Genomic DNA, 13,392 nt, shown 5'->3' on the forward strand with positions numbered 1-13,392 from the left:
AAACAGGAAACGCACCGCGTGACCCCTCCCACTTCAAAAACCCATGTCCGGTGGGTGGAGCTTTTCCTGTGACGTCAGGCTACAGCTGGTGTTGCTCTGCGCGTGCGCTCTGTTGCAGAGAGGCTATTCGCCGTCGGGCTTTGTTGGGACCAGCGATTTTGCGGTTTTCTGGCGTCTCTCCTTGATTGTAACTCATTCCGCTCGGCATTCGCCGTCTTTGCTGTTTGCTAGACCTTTTTGACTTCTTCCTTTCGCTCGCTGTTCGCTTCTGCGCTTCTTCGGACGACAGAAGCGAGGCCAGGCTGTATATAAACAAAACGCAGCGAGCTGCTTTTAAGGTGGTGCGTCACAGATAGGTGCAAAGTTGGCTAGCTCGATGTTGGGCGACGTTGCCAGCAATGGGAATCGCCATTCCTTGTTGTTAGGAGCTTAACTTACCATACGTGTGCGTGTCAACATGATAGAAGTGGGCAACTTTTCGCCAGAAAGGCAGCCGATGCCAAGCGACAGGAGGGGCGAACGTCCTTGCTGCTGCCCCGACTTGACAGAGGATATCTGCCGGGAAGGCTGCCCCGAGGCCTCCCGGTTATCTGTCCCCATCGAAGTAGTTTAAAGACAAACCTCGTGCTCACCATGGAGACGGTTGGGACATTTGAGTTCAGTCGGAAGGACCTGATAGGACATGGCGCATTCGCTGTCGTCTTCAAAGGCAGACATCGAGAAGTGAGTAATCCTCCCTGCTATTTGAGGAATGTTTAAATCACAATTTATATGAATGTATTGTTTGTATTTTTAGACTCTTGTCTCCTTTTGTTGACCATCTGTTGTGTTTGTTTTCATTGTGCGACCTTAAGAGGCCTTGCAGCGCATACAGGGGCTGGATCAAATCTAGACATAGACTAGGAAGACAATCGGAGATTGCAGACCCTCGCCTCCAAAAGACTATTGGATCTTGTGGGACAGTAAACAGGGCTTCCAGATCAGAGGGGCCAAACCTGCTCTAGCTTGCTGCTCCGGAACGTACTACAAGACTCCTTCTGGACTCTTTTTCCCATCATGCCATTCGTGTCCGTCCCTCTTAAAGTGGCAGTTTACAGCACAGGCACAATTCCAGATGTAAAAATAATTCTAGAATCTGGATCCAGATCCGGATCAACGCCATTCTCGGGGAGGACCCAGCCACGGACAGAACCTTGCTTGTGTAAAAATTTCAAGTCGATTGGGTTACTAGTTTTTGATTTATGCGCTCGGACAGACAGACAAACAAACAAACAGACAGACAGACAAACAAACGCACCCAATTGCAATACCCTCGCCTCCGCTTCGGCGAGGGTAAACATACCTTTTGGACAGACAAACATTGTGCACTGCTTTTATAATCGGTTATGGATTAAGGCTATAATGCACAATAAATAAATCGCGATTTATAGTGGATCTGCACATAGAATGCAAGCCTTTTATCCACCTAAGATTTATGCATGAGATGTTTCTCTACAGAAGCATGACTGGGAGGTGGCCGTCAAATGCATAAACAAGAAGAATCTGGCAAAATCCCAGACACTACTGGGTAAAGAGATCAAAATACTCAAGGTAAGTAATGTGCTGTCAGAAAGTACTGTCTCCATTTGCCAAAACCTTTTCACATCAAGGAGTCGGACTAATGGCTGTTCTCATAAACACAGGTCATTTTAATATTTGGAGCGTTTCTCGTAATTGGCTGATGCCGTGGTCAAATATTTCCGTAGTTGTCTGCTGGAGAAAATCCACATTTTAGTGTGAAATATGTGCAACGTGTGAATGTCTATTTGAACAAAGGATGTTTCTGTGCGAGCAAATTATTCCAGGAGTTCTTCCAGGAAACTAAGCTTGATGGACTGGAGATTAAATAATCCGTCTTTGACCAACCATACAAACACAGGCTTGACAAAATCAAGCGTGAAAATCCTTGCCCTCAATCTTATGAAGTGTAGAAGTATTTCAGACCAGACTAAATGACGTGCTGCAATCTAGACGGGTCGTATCGCAGTCCTAAACTAATCTGCATGAAAACTTGAGTGTTTCCTTTTTAAACCATAGAACACATTCGCCTCCATTTGGCGGGTACACTCGTACACAAGATGTTAATACTACAGGTAAAATAAGCGTCCCATTCTGAACAGGCGTGTTTAGCCCATCCGCTGCACCTTAAATGTACCGGTACCCATGATTTCGTGTTATTTTTGCAGGAACTGAAACATGAGAACATCGTCGCATTGCTGGACTTTCAGGTACGCAGCACGACAGAATCTCGATCCTGTCGTTTACACGCTGACACATTTCACCTTGCATATTTTCAACGGCTGTATCTTATGCGAATATCACATTTCCTTTTGCCCCAGTTTTTGTTTTAATCAGTCGGTCCTGATAAACTAGAGCATATGTGTTGTTATCTGTTCCACATGACCCACTTTTTTCTTATGCAGCTTGAACAGTTTGTTTTCCGTGCAGCTGTTTAAGATGCTTTAATTCAGTCGCGTTGAGGCAGGATTTACGCCGCTTTTCCGCGTTCAGCAGATCCTTGTAAAACTGGATTCAATTCTTGTACCTGTTGAACTCGGCTGCCGTCTGTGTTTACTGTCTAAAGTCACCTGCTGGCGCAGCGTGTTAATGTTTGACTCGTCTCCGGTCTACCTTCCCATTAGCTCAATGCTAGAAGTGTAGCCAAGGTGTTCTAATAACCCTGAACAACACAAGTTATCTCATCTGGTGCTTCTTGTCTTTTCTCTGTTTGCTCCGTGACTACAGTGCCATCTGTCCGAAATAACCGCCCCCCCCCCCCCCCCCCCCCCATGCTAATGCTACGTAACATCTGACTGCCATCGTACAGTAATATTAGCTCAACGCTGAGAAAGGGACACTCTTGCTCTCCTCTTACTTGTGGAAAGTGACATCCTGTTGCATCACTGCTTAACTTAGATGTCATAAAGACACAATGCAGTGAAATTTCACACATACTTTGCAGAAGTACTAAAGTTGTGAATCGCTTCAATTTTCGGAAAGTACGCATTGTAGTATTTACCAACATGAATTGACCATAAGAAGAAGATGCACATTTCAATGTTTAAATTCTCCATAGACCGATGATTCTCTGACGACTCTGAAGGGTTGGTCATCTTTTCTAACTGAAGGTTCGCTGGCATCCAGGTCATAAGTTTGATGGGGCGATTTTTGAAAGCGGCTGCTTTGTTAGCTGCGACCGTAAAAGGCCTGACTCAGCGGCAGGAAACGGGCTGACCCATGACTGGCAGATTAAAAGAGCTACTGAGACCCAGTCAGTCAAAGGCTACAGTCATCTGTTGCTATGAGATAAGAGGGCCCCACTGTTTCCTGTTTCCAAACACTAGAGGAAAGTGAAGAACCAATGTTTGGAAACTTTCGTGAACACCAAATATGTACTAATAAACTATCTCATCATACTTACCCTTCACTCTACTTTCTTTCTCCTTTATTCTTTAATCTCCCTCTTTCTTTCACAACTTTTTGTTGTTGTTTTCTTAGCACCGTATTTTCTCTCAGCAGCTTTTTTTCTGAAGCGCCCCTGGTCGCTACATTTGTGTGTCATTAACACGCGTTTGTTTACCCGCTCTGTTATCGTTTGTGCCTTCAGGAAACTGTCAGCTCAGTGCATCTGGTCATGGAGGTAAGCTCTCTGTGATGTTGGGCTTTGTTTGCTCAGCGCTGTGTTGTCTCAGCTTTTGCAGGACCTGGGTTATAATTAGATGTGTCCTCGGGCATCGGGGGGGGGGGGGGCTGCTCTGGTTTACACTATTTCTGGATAACTCTCATTGAAGTGAAGAGTCACAGACCAATAGATTTTTGCTAATCTTGCTATTGAGACTCGCTGTGTGGCTGGGCTGTAGGTCGGGCGGTTGCAGGGCTTTTCCGTGACTGTGACTCGATTGATCCAGCCCAGTGCGTGCATTTCTGTTTCCCAATGATGTCCTTTTAATCTTTCTCTTCCTCTCTTTTTAATCCAGTACTGCAATGGGGGTGACCTTGCTGATTACCTACACTGTAAGTACAGCGTCGAACCCACAGCGTCCACAAGATATTCCTCTTTTACTATTATGTACCATTTGTTTTACATTCTGTCAGATCTGCTGAGAATATTGAAAGAGTATGAAATAAAGTTTTTAGTCATATATATGACCTGAAGCTGCTGGTGTGCAACTGTCTTCATAAGCCTCCTGTGCAGCTGCAGGATTTCTGCTTCCCTCTGGGGCCCTGCAGGGACTTAGTGCTAAGACCTAACGCTAAACATGAACTTTGACATGCAGACAAAATGTGTTCTTATTACTGTGCACAACCTTTTGCTAACAAACTGGGATAATCATGAAAAAAAAATCATTAAAGAAATCCATAATTCCGACAGGGACAAATGAAATCTGTCTATTAGGTACCGAAAGTCAAAGCAGGGGACCTAGTCTTGGTACGGGACATTTATCCTTGGTTTCATGTGTGTGTTTGGGATCCATTGGCCACTATCATCAATGAATGATCCATTTGACCTGCTCAGGTCGTGCCTGAGCCCAGCTTATAAAGGACCTGCTGGAGGAACCGTCGTGTAGATCAATACAGTAACAGCGTGAGATGATAGAGGTGTGCCAGGAGAACTCAGAGGAGCTGCAGAAGTGGAAGATGCCGTCCCAACAAGTCTACATCTGCAAACACCTTGGATGACAAAAGTTTTAGCTCAACCTTGTATCTTGTTCTTCTGCAGCCAAAGGAACACTAAGTGAGGACACCATTCGGGTTTTCCTACAGCAGATTGCCGGGGCCATGAGGGTCCTACAGGCCAAAGGTATAATCCACAGGGACCTCAAACCTCAGAACATTCTGCTCTCCTACCCACCGGGACGCAAGTCACAGTCCAACAACACCTGCATCAAAATCGGTAGGTTTGGATCGGAACCTGGACCAGAGACCAGACGAGAGACGCAACGATGAGGTTATTGTATCTGTGGCTGCTTCTGGATGCGTTGGCTTAGTTGTGATTGTATTTGTCGGACCCCGTAGTATCTACTGATTAATCAATATAATATATTATATTATATCTGGTAAACCTGAAGACTTTTATAGGAGCAAAAACTAATTTAATCTCATGAAGCAATGCAAGGAAATCCCTGCGTGGTAATCAAGCTCTTTACACAAAGTTTTACTGCAGCAGCACCGAGTAATGATTTCCCCGAGGTAATTTATCACACTAACGTCGTAAGATTAAACTCGTTAGAGTAATTTGATTAGATTGTGTATTGTTTTTTCCTTGGTAGTGGTTCTCTGTTAAAACACTGTAGAAAGAGGAAACGTGCTCACAGACCGACTTTGTATCCGATCTATCATTTTTTAGTTTGTCCAATATGACCCAAAATGGATGTTGCTATAGCAACAAGCAGTCAGTACGTTGACTATCATAATAAAGCATGTGGAGTGAATGTTTATTGCTCGGATGTTGCTGATCCTTAAACCTGTTAGTTCTCATTCCTCTGAAGATAATTCACAGTTTTCCCTTTTCTCTTATTTCTTGGGTTCTTCTTTGGGATCATGTGTGTTTCTGCAGCGAGCATCAAATGCCACCCTCTTTTGGTTTCTCAGGATCTTCCTTCCTTCACTTTCTCTCTCCACAGCGGACTTTGGTTTTGCAAGGCACCTTCAGAACAACATGATGGCAGCAACACTCTGTGGATCTCCCATGTACATGGTAAAACACTTCTGGTGGTTTCTTATTGATGGGAGGTAAAACGTTTCCACCGAGCCCAATTCATTTAGCTGCTTGTTAAAGCCAAACAACTTATCATAGCACTGAAATGTCTAAAAACAAGTATACCTTTATGATATACTTATCTGACTTTTTTCTTCTTGTAATGATAATATATGTTTTAAGCAGAAGCTTAAACATTTTCTACAAATTATTGAGTCATCAAATAATTGTGTGTTTTCCTCACCAGGCTCCCGAAGTCATTATGTCCCAAAACTACGATGCCAAGGCGGACCTGTGGAGCATCGGAACCATAGTGTTTCAGTGCTTGACTGGGAAGGCTCCTTTTCAGGTAAACGCTACATTCCGATTCTGTGCTGCGACTCGTTTCAAACATGCTTAACCCACTTCTATAGGTTCCCACACAGTCTGCAGTTCTTATGCAGACTGTGTGGGACTGTTTGCATATATGAACTGCCCCTGTTAGCTGTGAAGCTAACTGATGTTACTTTACACATATTTCTGTGAGTTTGCAGGTGATTGCATCTCTGACGACATTTTGACGTCAATAGTATGTGCATAAGATATGTGTTTATCATTTTTATGTTGAAACTGAACAAAATATTTAAAGGTAATTAAAGTTATAGAGAGCAAATTAACACTTAATGCTGCTAAATATTCCTTTAACACGTTTTCCTACTTGTATAGAAAAGCATACATAAATATAAGATTGCATCTGATTGTATCCAGATCAAGTGAAAAAAGACTTTAATGAAACTCACCACAAATGACAAACTAGTTTATCTAAACTTGTCCAGCAACATTTCATAAGCGAGTAGCATCGCTTATTTGCAGGCCTGTTGAAGCCTGTATCAAATAACTGGTTTGTTCAGCAGTGTCTGACTCGGGGTTCGGTTCGTGTATTGGTAGCATACTGTGCCATGTTTCTTTGTGTACATTTTCTCTTGATGTTTCGTCGTTTTTAGGCCAGCAGTCCCCAGGACCTGAGGATGTTCTATGAGAAGAACAAGGCTCTCAGCCCCAAGTAAGGAGTTACAGTGAAAAATCATCCTGTTTATTTATTTAAAGGAGGAACTTGACTGCTCTAACTGACTCCAGAGCTGCAACTGTCTTTGCATTCTTTTTACGTTTCAGTTCCACAGTTTCTGCTGCTTATTGAAAGTCTTTAGTAAATCAAATGTGTTGCTGTGAGAGTGATTTTATGTACCTTGCTGATCTGCACGCAATTTATTTGCCTTCAGCATTCCCAGAGAGACATCCAACCATCTGAGGCACCTCCTGCTGGGTCTGCTGCAGCGCAACCACAAGGACCGCATGGACTATGGTGAGAGGACGCCATGCACCGTGAAGGAACGAGTTCACCATATGGTGATGGTGCACACTGCTCTGATCTTGTGATGTTGCATTGACTCCTATTTTAGGAAATGCTATTCTGTCTCGCTACATAATTCTAATTCTTTTTATGTTGCAGATGAGTTTTTTTGTCATCCTTTCCTGGAGGCTAGCGCATCAGTGAAAAAGAGTAAGAATACACAGATAGCTGTCAGTAGTTAATGAGTATGTATTGTACTTTTTAGTACACCAAAGTGTAATTTCTCACGTAGTCTCACACAGAATCTTTGGGTCTTTATTTCTAATCTGTTATGCGGATGAATAAAAACATAAAATCAACCCAAGCAGCAGAAGCCCAGAAATAATTTATGTTTGACTTTGCAAGGAAGCATGGGGGGGGGGGGTTGCTTGTAAACAAACTTGACTTTGGCATGCTGTGCTTCTCTACAGTTGTCTAACACATGTGTTGCATTTTGTTGAAGCAACTCCAACTCTGCCTCTGAACTGCCTCCCGAGCTCTGCGTCAGCCAGCTCCTGTAGCAGCTCCTCCACCTCTCACCTCGCCTCCCCACCGGTTTGTTTATCAGTCATGCATTATTTCTCTCCATTTCTCTGCATGCGCCTCAGTATGAGCACTAATTTAAGCCAATGGAGTCATTTTGTTTGCTTACCTTTTATCTTCTTGTCTCTGCAGCAGTCTCTTGCTGAAGTTCAGCATTTGCGTGCCAAAGCTCTGGCTTCCCCCCCCCAGGAGGTCGCTGGTTTCCCCCTCAAGGACTCGTCTGGAGGAGGCGGCAGCAGCAAGAACTCCTCCTCCTGTGATACGGACGACTTTGTCATAGTGCCTGCTCACTTCACCAGTAAGAAAGCTTTTTTTTTTATCCTGGGCTCTTTGCCTTAAATGTCAAATGGCTATAATGGAATAACTGCTGAAGTATATGATTTATCTCATTTGTTTTGTCATAAACTCTATGTTATGTAGCATTTCATAGATAGTCCTTCTCTGTTATTCTTTTCCTGTAGCAGAATATAAAATGTTGACAACATGCCCCTTTTTGCTCGCCTGTTTTTTTTTTTTTTATTGTTGCTGTTCCTCCTTTTTCAGTGGGTGAGCTGACATGTGAGAGTAAAGTGCTGCCGGACAGCCTGATGAACAGCGGGTACGGAGTGCTATCGCCTGCATTTGCTATCATGCTGTCTTGGGAGAGGGTCATATCATAGGCCTGTGTCTTTTTGCCTGATCAGCTCCCTCCTGGCCTCTGCTGGTATGTGCAGCCAAGCCAAAACTCCGCCACACTCCCCCTCCTACGGCGGGTCTCCTCATCCTGGCAGGTAACGGCAATAATACACAGCTGGTGGAGTTGATTACGTTAATATGCCTAAAGAATACACACATTTACATAAATGTTGCATCTGTATGTTTTATCTGCATAAAATATTTGAAGCATTAGAAATTAATTGAGCCAAATGTTTCATATTAGATAAGTTAAATGCAGATACGCATCACCTTTGTACACATTTCTTCTTGTATTACAAATACTTTGCAACTTTGGCACGCTTGTCAGTATCATAATAGTTGATGGTCCTGTTGAAAGTGCTAAACGTCTGTCCTCGCAGTAACTGCCTTCTCTGCGGTCTGTTTCCTTCGGCTCTTTGTGTTCTTCTCACTGGTTTTCGGCAGGCCCAGTGAGTTCCTTGGTGGTGACTATGGTGGTAGCTATGGAAACCATGGCAAGTCGTTGCCGATCCCAGTCCCCTCTCAGCTCCAGAACTACCAGCGCATGGAGCAGAACCTCCATAAGCTGGATGCCTCACCGAGGTCTGTATCCACAAACGCTTTCACATTTCTTGTGTTTACTGACGTGACATGAGAGTTCTACTTTTAGACATTCAACACCAGTGCGCTGCTGCAACAGCGGGAGCTTGGCCGGCTTTGCTAGGACGGGTCCTTCACCCCCGTATGGGCAGGGAGCCATCACCACTTATCGCAGACTTTCTCTGGGAGGCACCAGACCCCGCCAGGTCTCTCCTCAAGGTAGCGTGGAGGCTAACGCTTTTATATCCACTTTCACAGTTTTCTCTGTATTCACCAGTTTTTGCCCCTCTGGCGTTGAAATGATTGACATAAAGATATGCTAATGAAGGATCTGAAGTCCTTAGTGTTTAAAGAAGAAAAGAGAAACAAAAGTATGGAAATATAAACTGTCCTTTAAATGTATTTTTATTTTTATATAATTCTTTGTAGACTAAATGGTGACCTATTTTTTTTTATACTTTGATGTTTCACAGCTCCTCAACGAAACGAAACCCGTCCCTTTTCCCTTCAACACCAGCAGCCGGCAGGACTGGGAACAAGGCTCCACAGCGCCCCCTGTTTGTTGGAGTGTGCCAGTGGCGGAAGCAGGCAAAAGATCCGAAAGCAGAACTCGGACCCTGCAGGAACCCCGTCTGCAGGCCTGATGGCCGTTCGACCTCTACACGCTTCACCCAGGCTCAGCGAACTGTTGCAACGGAACCCCCTTCCCACCATCCTGGGCTCGCCTTCCAGGGTCAGTAGCATGTTGGAGGTTTCCTTTGAGATGCTCGGATCGAGAAATGACGAGAACTTCTTCTGTTATCTCCTCAGGCTGTCCCTCCTTTTGAATTCCCCAAGCCTCCCAGCGCTCCCAACCTTGTGACCTTCCTGACTCAGCAGGGTTTGGTCATCGGCTCCTCTGGCAGCAGGACGACTGCAGCGGAGCCCCGAGGCCCAGGGCGGCCATCGCCCTCGCAGATCCCCCAGAATGCTCAGTGCTTCCACAGACGAAACGACGATATCAAGGGCTTTGAAAGGTTTCCCTTTTCTTTTGTTAATCACATTAATACTGCAGACCCAGAAGGGATTGTTTTGCTTCACCATAATCCCTATACCTTTATGACAAATATTTTTTTATTATTACATTATGAGGCTTTTTTTTATTATGGGTGTGTGTGTTTACCTTCCCTGTCCTCTGATCTGTCTCTGGTGCAGGTCTCAGAGTGCCGGTCGTCTTTCTGACATGCTGCTGATGGCTGCCTTTGGACCGGGTGGACTTTTGGGTGACCGAGGAAGCACAGAGAACCTCACCTCTGAAAAAGCCATCGATATAACAGGTATATAAGCAGTTCGAGATTTCTGCTTCCATCATGTGAGCGAGGAGCTGCGTTAAAAACTCTATTGACATGCTCTTCTTTTTGGTAATAAATTAAATTGGCCAATTGTATTATTTTAAGTGGTCAAGTACACAACTTGTCATAGTTGCTTGCCAGCCTCCACTGCCTTCTGTAATTGCGCTGTTCTGTGCTCTAGTGCCACCTGGTGGTAGGGGAGGTTACACTGCTGGCTCTGGAGGTTCACCGCAGGTGGTTTTCACTGTGGGCTCTCCTCCCAGTGGCAGTACCCCACCTCATCCCTCCACACAGAGGAAATACTCAGGTATCACACAGAAGTGTTAGTACTACGCTAATTAAAATTGCGTTGAATATTATAAAGAGCAAAACATTATTTTCTGCTGGCCAAAGTTACAATCAGAGAGAGACGTAGGGGACTAGTGGGACAAAGTAACACACAGTAATTGATGCTTGTATTTAAAGCGTGGTCAGCGGTACTTTCTGTGTAACCTGCTAACAGAGAGATAAACAAACCAAACGATACGGTTGAAAGCTTCGCTTAAACCATGAATTAAGGTAATTAATACTTTATTGCTTCTCTTATAGGCTCGTTCTCGTCAGTCAGCCCTGCAGGCTCCTTCACGAACCGCTTCCCGCAGACGGTCGCCCATCTGGACGGCTTTGAGGCTCCTCCTAGCCCTCGCTACGGTTTCCCTGATCCTATCACAGCCAACATGGGCGGCCTTGTAACATTTGAGGCCCCCGAGCTGCCTGAGGAGACACTGATGGAGGTGAGAACCAGGTCCTTTTGCACCACTCTCCTCCTCCTAGATCTTGTTATATATGTCAATCAGGATTCACTCTTGCAAAATCTTGGACTGAAGAGAGTGTAAAAAAAAAAGAAAGAGAAAACACAGCATAGCGTAGCGGTGGAATCAGAATAATGAGATGCACTCGATGACCTTTAAATGCAGACTGGATGCAAATGTGCATTCGGGTGTCTTCTGTTTAAATCTCTGAGTGCAGCAGGAGCACACGGAGATTGTGCAAAGCCTGCGTTTCACGTTGGACTTCGCCCGCTGTCTGATGGAGGTGGCTGCCGCCCGTGGGGCCATCGTAATGAGGGAGACGGGGGGCATCTCTCATCCCTCCGTCCTTCAGCGGCACAGCCTGGTAGCAGATCAGATCAGCTTGCTGAGCCGAGAGTGGAGGTAAAGCCACATCAAATGAGTCTGTTTGTGTTTTGTTTTTTATCAGACGGTTCCTATTTTAAAGTGCTGTGTCTATGTGACTCTGTTCAGTCACGCAGAGCAGCTGGTTCTCTACCTTAAGACTGCAGAACTCTTGTCCACTGCCTTACACGCAGCCATGGAGCAAGTTAAACAGGGCAAACTCTACCCATCCGCTGCAGTCAAGCAAGGTACAAACCGTGCTGTTCAGCAAAATGCAGGGTGCCATAATGTATGCACTGAGACGCTTCTGGTCCGTACAGTGGTGAAGAGGCTGAATGAGCTGTACAAGTCCAGTGTGGCGTGCTGCCGTTCACTCAACACCCGGCTGGAGCGCTTCTTCTCCAAGAAGCACCGCCTCATGGACCAAATCACCTCCATCACAGCCGAGCGGCTGCTGTTCAGCCACACTGTGCAGATGGTAAGCAGAGAGGGAGGCGAGTCGACGGACCACAACGTAATCGTTCAGATAATGCAGCGGTGGGACAATGAGTGAACCTTGCCCAAACGCTCTTAGACTCTTACGTCACTGCCGTACGTTCACATTGTAAATTTACTTCAGTAAATAGATGCTCGTTAAATTCTCACATACATGGATTCATGTGTTTGTGTAATCGCTCTTTAAAGGAGAACGATGGAGCTCATGCTCATATTTGAACCTGCTGCTGTCGTCTCAGGTTCAAGCTGCTGCGCTGGATGAGATGTTCCACCAAGGGGAAGCATCAGCCCTTCGCTACCATAAAGCTCTCCTGCTGATGCAGGGCCTGTCCCTGCTGCTCACTGAGCAGGACGATATCATCAGTGTTAGCAAATGTGAGCTATATAGCGTGCATGTGATGTCTCCCGTCAGCACCAACACCTACTTTAGTCCATTGTGCCGTGTTTTTGAAGCTTGTAATAATTTAGCATTGAAGATTCCCTTTAATTCATTCATGATTCAGCCTCCGTGTGCAGCCGGTTAATCCCAGTGCCAATGCAGCGACACAAAACAGAACTGAGCAGCATTAGCATCTTTTCAAGCTAACACAGCATAAGAGTGATCTTTTCTTCGTTCCTTTGTGTCTGCAGGTAAGGAGTGCATCGAGCGCCGCCTCACAGCTTTGCAGGCAGGACTCTGTGTCTGAGAGTCCTCCGCCGCTTCTTGACGTGCCCCAAAAATGACCAACAGAACCACGTCTGCACCCAAATCGAATGGATGTCATGTATAAATACTTGAGTTTCACAAGAGAGCCACAAAGCTTCTCAGTTTCAGCTGAACCTCCAGGTTTGGCATTCTCCACATGGCTTGTGATGATCTCAGTGAGTTTAATGTCATCTTATGTTGGATATGACAGACTTTAACTGTGAAAGATTGTCTGCATCCTCATCTATGTGAGAGGACATTGCTGCTTCACTTTGTGTAAAATGCAGGAGCAGTTATTGCCAAGTTGGCGCATGCCCACAAATAGTTAGTTTAGAATAAGCAGAAAGAAATGTGTTGGACAAATATTCATGTTGCGAATTTGCAATGGACGTCTCAATATTTTCACCGGGATCTGTAGATGAAGGAAATATAACCCATTAGATGAGCAGAAGACGGCGGTGAAGGTGGCGTCATTCTCACCCCTTGTTTGTTCTTTGAGCTTATTGTTTCTGCTTTTTAGCACATTTTTAATTGCTTTCTAAAAGGAAGTATAAACACCATTGGTAGCTCACAGTGCAAAGAGACACTATTATTGCCAAATAAATAAAAGTATATAGTTATGAGTTTTTTTACATTAAATTTTAGATTCCATGAAGTAAATGTACTGTATTGAACACTTTGACTCACGTTTGACGTTAAAGCCCAGCTTTAAAATATAATAGATTTCATTTTTAAATGTTGAGCAATGCTCACTACTCTGCTGCTGCAGGTCAAGTATAGCTTTTACAATACGAGATGGGTCGAAGCATCCCTGAACACAATCG

The 13,392-nt window shown here is 44.8% G+C and overlaps 1 protein-coding gene across 1 annotated transcript; it reads left to right on the forward strand.

Annotated features, from left to right (window-relative positions):
* Positions 1-627: 627 nt before the first annotated feature.
* On the forward strand, positions 628-12,643 carry ulk1b (unc-51 like autophagy activating kinase 1). Its single transcript, XM_068752647.1, has 27 exons — positions 628-723; positions 1,498-1,590; positions 2,226-2,267; positions 3,647-3,679; positions 4,017-4,053; positions 4,760-4,933; positions 5,664-5,737; positions 5,985-6,086; positions 6,721-6,779; positions 6,997-7,079; positions 7,227-7,277; positions 7,570-7,661; positions 7,782-7,947; positions 8,193-8,247; positions 8,333-8,419; positions 8,769-8,906; positions 8,974-9,122; positions 9,377-9,636; positions 9,714-9,919; positions 10,098-10,219; positions 10,416-10,541; positions 10,823-11,007; positions 11,243-11,427; positions 11,518-11,636; positions 11,709-11,866; positions 12,123-12,258; positions 12,514-12,643. Exons 1-27 carry the CDS (start codon positions 634-636, stop codon positions 12,567-12,569), a joined length of 3,078 nt encoding a protein of 1,025 aa, XP_068608748.1. The 5' UTR covers positions 628-633; the 3' UTR covers positions 12,570-12,643.
* The last annotated feature ends 749 nt before the right edge of the window (positions 12,644-13,392 follow it).

Source organism: Brachionichthys hirsutus, chromosome 19 (genome assembly GCF_040956055.1).
Source record: "Brachionichthys hirsutus isolate HB-005 chromosome 19, CSIRO-AGI_Bhir_v1, whole genome shotgun sequence".
NCBI lineage: Eukaryota > Metazoa > Chordata > Actinopteri > Lophiiformes > Brachionichthyidae > Brachionichthys > Brachionichthys hirsutus.

What these genes read in the sequence shown, in the direction of transcription:
- ulk1b (XM_068752647.1), top strand. Translation starts at nt 634, where the DNA reads ATGGAGACGGTTGGGACATTTGAGTTCAGTCGGAAGGACCTGATAGGA. An exon ending in CAGTGCATCTGGTCATGGAG is followed by an intron (nt 3,680 to 4,016) that starts GTAAGCTCTCTG and finishes TTTTTAATCCAG; the next exon opens with TACTGCAATGGGGGTGACCT. An exon ending in ATCCGCTGCAGTCAAGCAAG is followed by an intron (nt 11,637 to 11,708) that starts GTACAAACCGTG and finishes TGGTCCGTACAG; the next exon opens with TGGTGAAGAGGCTGAATGAG.